The 6872-nt window shown below is 49.0% G+C and overlaps 1 protein-coding gene across 1 annotated transcript in view; it reads left to right on the forward strand.

Annotated features, from left to right (window-relative positions):
* The window catches only part of LOC120026211 (vacuolar protein sorting-associated protein 37B-like), a 31565-nt gene extending 27686 nt beyond the window's left edge, over window positions 1–3879 (forward strand). Inside the window, exons 3-4 of the mRNA XM_038971035.1 lie at window positions 3629–3638; window positions 3811–3879. Coding sequence (XP_038826963.1) covers window positions 3629–3638; window positions 3811–3879 — 79 coding nt within the window. The remainder of the gene's footprint in view (window positions 1–3628; window positions 3639–3810) is intronic.
* Window positions 3880–6872: the final 2993 nt, after the last annotated feature.

Below are 6872 nucleotides of genomic sequence, written 5' to 3' on the forward strand. Positions count from 1 at the left end.
CTTTTGACCTCACCCTCTCACCTTCCCCCCCTACTCACAAGGCAGGCAATACGCTTGACCTCATCTTTACTAGATGCTGTTCTTCCACTAATCTCATTGCAACTCCCCTCCAAGTCTCCGACCACTACCTTGTATCCTTTTCCCTCTCGCTCTCATCCAACACTTCCCACTCTGCCCCTACTTGGATGGTATCGCGCCGTCCCAACCTTCGCTCTCTCTCCCCCGCTACTCTCTCCTCTTCCATCCTATCATCTCTTCCCTCTGCTCAAACCTTCTCCAACCTATCTCCTGATTCTGCCTCCTCAACCCTCCTCTCCTCCCTTTCTGCATCCTTTGACTCTCTATGTCCCCTATCCTCCAGGCCGGCTCGGTCCTCCCCTCCTGCTCCGTGGCTCGACAACTCATTGCGAGCTCACAGAACAGGGCTCCGGGCAGCCGAGCGGAAATGGAGGAGAACTCGCCTCCCTGCGGACCTGGCATCCTTTCACTCCCTCCTCTCTACATTTTCCTCTTCTGTCTCTGCTGCTAAAGCCACTTTCTACCACTCTAAATTCCAAGCATCTGCCTCTAACCCTAGGAAGCTCTTTGCCACCTTCTCCTCCCTCCTGAATCCTCCTCCCCCTCCCCCCCCCCCCCCCTCCTCCCTCTCTGCGGATGACTTCGTCAACCATTTTGAAAAGAAGGTCGACGACATCCGATCCTCGTTTGCTAAGTCAAACGACACCGCTGGTTCTGCTCACACTGCCCTGCCCTACCCTGTGCTTTGACCTCTTTCTCCCCTCTCTCCCCAGATGAAATCTCGCGTCTTGTGACGGCCGGCCGCCCAACAACCTGCCCGCTTGACCCTATCCCCTCCTCTCTTCTCCAGACCATTTCCGGAGACCTTCTCCCTTACCTCACCTCGCTCATCAACTCATCCTTGACCGCTGGCTACGTCCCTTCCGTCTTCAAGAGAGCGAGAGTTGCACCCCTTCTGAAAAAACCTACACTCGATCCCTCCGATGTCAACAACTACAGACCAGTATCCCTTCTTTCTTTTCTCTCCAAAACTCTTGAACGTGCCGTCCTTGGCCAGCTCTCCTGCTATCTCTCTCAGAATAACCTTCTTGATCCAAATCAGTCAGGTTTCAAGACTAGTCATTCAACTGAGACTGCTCTTCTCTGTGTCACGGAGGCGCTCCGCACTGCTAAAGCTAACTCTCTCTCCTCTGCTCTCATCCTTCTAGACCTATCGGCTGCCTTTGATACTGTGAACCATCAGATCCTCCTCTCCACCCTCTCCGAGTTGGGCATCTCCGGCGCGGCCCACGCTTGGATTGCGTCCTACCTGACAGGTCGCTCCTACCAGGTGGCGTGGCGAGAATCTGTCTCCGCACCACGTGCTCTCACCACTGGTGTCCCCCAGGGCTCTGTTCTAGGCCCTCTCCTATTCTCGCTATACACCAAGTCACTTGGCTCTGTCATATCCTCACATAGTCTCTCCTATCATTGCTATGCAGACGACACACAATTAATCTTCTCCTTTCCCCCTTCTGATCACCAGGTGGCGAATCGCATCTCTGCATGTCTGGCAGACATATCAGTGTGGATGACGGATCACCACCTCAAGCTGAACCTCGGCAAGACGGAGCTGCTCTTCCTCCCGGGGAAGGACTGCCCATTCCATGATCTCGCCATCACGGTTGACAACTCCATTGTGTCCTCCTCCCAGAGCGCTAAGAACCTTGGCGTGATCCTGGACACACCCTGTCGTTCTCAACTAACATCAAGGCGGTGACCTGTTCCTGTAGGTTCATGCTCTACAACATTCGTAGAGTACGACCCTGCCTCACACAGGAAGCGGCGCAGGTCCTAATCCAGGCACTTGTCATCTCCCGTCTGGATTACTGCAACTCGCTGTTGGCTGGGCTCCCTGCGTGTGCCATTAAACCCCTACAACTCATCCAGAACGCCGCAGCTCGTCTGGTGTTCAACCTTCCCAAGTTCTCTCACGTCACCCCGCTCCTCCGCTCTCTCCACTGGCTTCCAGTTGAAGCTCGCATCCGCTACAAGACCATGGTGCTTGCCTACGGAGCTGTGAGGGGAACGGCACCTCCGTACCTTCAGGCTCTGATCAGACCCTACACCCAAACAAGGGCACTGCGTTCATCCACCTCTGGCCTGCTCGCCTCCCTACCTCTGAGGAAGTACAGTTCCCGCTCAGCCCAGTCAAAACTATTCGCTGCTCTGGCACCCCAATGGTGGAACAAACTCCCTCACGACGCCAGGTCAGCGGAGTCAATCACCACCTTCCGGAGACACCTGAAACCCCACCTCTTTAAGGAATACCTAGGATAGGAGAAAGTAATCCTTCTAACCCCCCCCCCCCCCCTTAAAAGATTTAGATGCACTATTGTAAAGTGGTTGTTCCACTGGATATCATAAGGTGAATGCACCAATTTGTAAGTCGCTCTGGATAAGAGCGTCTGCTAAATGACTTAAATGTAAATGTAAATTACACTGCAACAATTCCATTGCTACTGTTAGCCATTGTCTGACTGGCTATCACTACAGTACTGTGTGATTGCGGTGTGTCCATGCTGAAATTCTCTAGAGTGTATCTGAGCTTAAAATATATCTGGTGGTACTGCCCTAACGCTGCCATACACTCTGGCCTCAGAACCAGGGCGCTACATGCCACGTGTGTTTGTGTGCGTGCGTGTGTGTGTGTGTGTACGAGAGAGAGTATGTGTGCCTATGAGTAAATGGATGGAGGAGAGAATAAACGTATAAACTTCCTATGGACCATGAGTTGAAAGCATGCTTTGAAATACCCCCTCATATTACACATGTGTGTGTGTGTGTGTGTGTGTGTGTGTGTGTGTGTGTGTGTGTGTGTGTGTGTGTGTGTGTGTGTGTGTGTGTGTGTGTGTGTGTGTGCGTGCGTGCGTGCGTGCGTGCGTGCGTGCGTGCGTGCGTGCGAGCGAGCGAGTGAGCGAGCGAGAGAACAGTATATGTGTGTGTCAGCAAGAGTGATGGAAGTGACAGGGAACAATGACAGCAGGCTTGTCAGGTGAGATGCATACATACGCAGCAGCATCTTTTCTCAGGGTGTATAATCCTAGCAGTTTGATGATTATACAGCAGTTTTTCCATGCTGCCGGTCCCTCAGTGAAACAGGATCCTGTAACACAACAAAAGGAACCATATTTCTGTCTGCTTCAGGCTCATCCATTATTCATAGCAGGTGTAACGCTCTGGGTGGTCCACTAGACCACTAATGACCAAACTAGACCCCCATGGGACATACACAACAGGAACACACTAGACCCCCATGGGACATACACAACAGGAACACACTAGACCCCCATGGGACATACACAAAGGGAACATATTTGCAGTAAAAACACTCCCCAGAGATCGTCTATTTGCTTGTGTGTGTGTGGTGTGTTTGGTGTGTTTGTGTGAGCTGCAAAGTGGGTTGGAGCAGATAGAAGTAGTCTACTGCTGTAGAGTAGTAGGACATTTTGTAAGTCCATCCAACACTACAGTTCTAGTAAACAGGTGCAGTTCTAATAGCTTCCACTGTAGAGCTCCAGTGAGCTCCAGACCAATACTTCATACTTTCTGTTTGCCCTGTGTATTTCAGGTCAGGGAGAGTACATTACTCACTGAAAATGTAAGTTCATTTGGGTTTAATTATTCGTGTTATGATTAAAAGCAGGTGTCTCACTGTCTGAATTGGCCGTGTGTCCATAAACTACATATGAATCTGTGATATCAGCACCAGACCCAGTCTCATACTGTATCTCTCCTGTATGTCTCTCCCAGGTGCGCTGTAAACCTATGGACCTGGTGCCCTTAGAGACCACCCTGATAGAACACTCAGACACAGACTGACAGAAAGACTAAGACAGCGGACTGAAACACACACGAGAGCGAGAGATTGAGATAAAGCCAAACCTAGAGACAGAAACGAATACTGAAACGCATGTAGAACGTCTGAGGCTTTGATGGAACAGAAGGACATGTGCAAGTGATTGACTGGTAAGAGATCAAAGTTTTCTCAGCATGCTAAACCAGAATGGAAATGTATCTCTACTCCGACTCGGGTGGTTTATTTATTTGGCACATGTGTTGACTGAACATACGTCAGACAGACTGGCAGCAGTGGTGAGTAGTGTGTGTGTGCCGCCCGCCAGAGCCTTCATCATAGAAACGTGTTCTGGGATCGCGTGTGTGAGAGGGAGTAAAGAAGGAGAGAGAGAGACAGACAGAGAGAAAGAGACAAAGCGAGAGCGGTGGAAGTGTCGCACATTACCGATGGGAAACAAACATTAACGGGATAATCCCAGTTTCCTTCTCGTCCTCCTTTCCCTCCCCGGGGACATCACTCACGCACCCACTCACACTGAGAACCTGCGTAGCACTGGTCAGTGGATTCTTCCTCTTCATTCAAACCTGGAGCGGAGAGTTTTACTTTTGCTAGTTGTCTGCCTGTTCCAGCGCTGTGTTTTTATTCATGATAAATAGTAGGCTATTGCCGTTCCGGATTTAAAGTGAATTCCCTTTTCTGAACGGGCTCGAGGACTTTCCCCTGTACAGTTCAACCGGACAAGCCTTGTGAAAACGCCCGCCGTAACGCACACGAATATCGGACAGAGCAGCCTCATGAGTCGTAAAGTAAGTGTGTCCACGCCTCTACGGTGGTTCATTTATTATATTCGTTTAGAAAGTTTATGCAGTAGGTACAGTTTGCGCTATTGACAGATAGCAGTGTTTGCTCTCCAAACTCGACGCATAACTTGCGTCTGTCATTACGAGGCTGTAATAGATGCGTAATAAGGGAAAACCATGTTTTTCATAGAGTATAAAACCGCCTAGTGAGATAAATTTGAATTATATAGGCTTGTTTATTCATATCAAGTATTGTCTTCATGTCAATTTGAAGTTGATTGAGCTCACTACATTTATACATGTTACAGGCAGAGGCCATGCACTTACATTTTCAGTATATTCAAAGTAATTTTGAGAAAATAAACAATCTATTATATTTTTCAGTGTAGGCTACCAATGCAAGTAAGGGGCTTGTGCATCCAGGGCATGATGGCCATGATAACAGGCTAGAGCAGTGTGTGTGGCCCAGAGGGATGCCTTTAGGAGTCTCCAGCCCTGCCCCTTAGGTCCACCTGGAGAGCTACAGTGTGTGTAGGCTTATGTTCCAGCCCAGCACTAACACACCTGACCTGATCCTTGGCTCCTCTCCTCTGGATAAGCCTCTAGTGTCTGTGTCTTGCCCATTGAGCCAGAGAGATCAGCTCAGGTCTCTGGGGTTACAGGTGGATTAAAGACTAAAAACCAGCCTCACCTGCCAGCCACGTCTCAGCTTTATGGACCAACACATGGCTGGGAGTGGGAACACATGTCTGGGCAGGGGTGCACAACACAGACCCTAGAGTTCCACAGTCCTGACGGTTTTAGTTTATCGCTAGCATTCTACTTGATCAATTGATTGTCACTTAATCGTGCAATTGTGCTGATTGGCTGAAGGTTAACGAGGTAGTAAACCAGAAAACACTGTGGGCCTCACTCACTTTCTCTTCACCACAGGCAGACCTGATTAAATCACAACCCAAACATGTTGTTTATTTAAATGTACATGGCAGAGGATGTGCTGCATTGTCCCCATTATGGGCCTTAAAGGGTCAATCAGCATTTGCTACATACATTTTTGGACTTATAAGTTAATAATTAGTTCAACTGTCATAGCCCATCAGAACCCATCAGACTGCTTTGTTATTGTTTCTACTGCTGATTGCCGCTTTAACTCTGAGCCCCCTGTCTCATAAGCCAGTCTCTGACATGCCTGAATTTTGCCCCAACGCTTGTGTTCTAGTGAGTGCAATGTCATCTGCCACTGCCGTAAAACAATCTAGTTACTTAGTGTTGCATCCTCCATCCTCCAGTTATAGAGTCTAATACAGAGGAGTCTTTGTCTGCTTGTTGCCTGAAGCTACAGTAGTGTTAATCAGTAGTGTTATTCAGAAACTTCCCCCCACTCTAGTCTCCTCTAGTCTGAAGTATTTATAGTGGGTCATGTGGCCATAGTGCAGAATAGGGTGAACACGGTGACGTAGAAAGCATCTACTGGCCAACTTGGTAGGGCTGTAGGACACCAAGTCATGTCCTTTTCTTCTTATACTCTTCCTGACAAAGTGATAGAACAACTAAATGTTTTGACATGTTTTATTTGCAGGGCTCATTGCGCAGTGTTGAAGTTGACACAGACTCTATGTCTGGGGGCTGCGAATGACTGCCAGCCTGCCACCACACTGAGACTCGGCTATGTCCACCCCACCGCCCCAGCCCACTACCCCTCCCATCCTCTATCTGCCCCCTGCCCGGTACCCATCTGTCTAACCCACCTACTCCCCTACCCTTGCCCCTCTGACACTGGCATGTACATTTCTTTACTTGAGGTCCCCATTATTAGCCATAATGATCATTCTGCACAAAACCCATTATTTACACCGGCCGACTGGGATAAAGATGGACCAGCCCATCTGGTATTTGCCTGAAATTCCCTACGGCCAGTCCGTTTCTGCTCTGGTCCTTCTGTCTGTCCTTCTCTTGCCCCAGAATACACACACACACACATACATGTATAGTATGGGGGTAAATGAGGACTCTGAATCATCTTCACGGCTATGGTGTGTTTATGTTTGTGACAGAGAAGGGGTACTGTGATTATTGTGAATGTGGGTGTTAAGGAGGTTAGTTAGGGTAAATGAGGACAGTGCTGTATGGCATTGGTCCATCTCTGTTCTGTAGTTCTATTGTATGTTTGTCTCTCTGTCTCAGTGTGAACTAAATACAGGCAGCTCCACTTTGTT

This window comes from Salvelinus namaycush, chromosome 31, assembly GCF_016432855.1.
Source record: "Salvelinus namaycush isolate Seneca chromosome 31, SaNama_1.0, whole genome shotgun sequence".
Taxonomy (NCBI): Eukaryota; Metazoa; Chordata; class Actinopteri; order Salmoniformes; family Salmonidae; genus Salvelinus; species Salvelinus namaycush.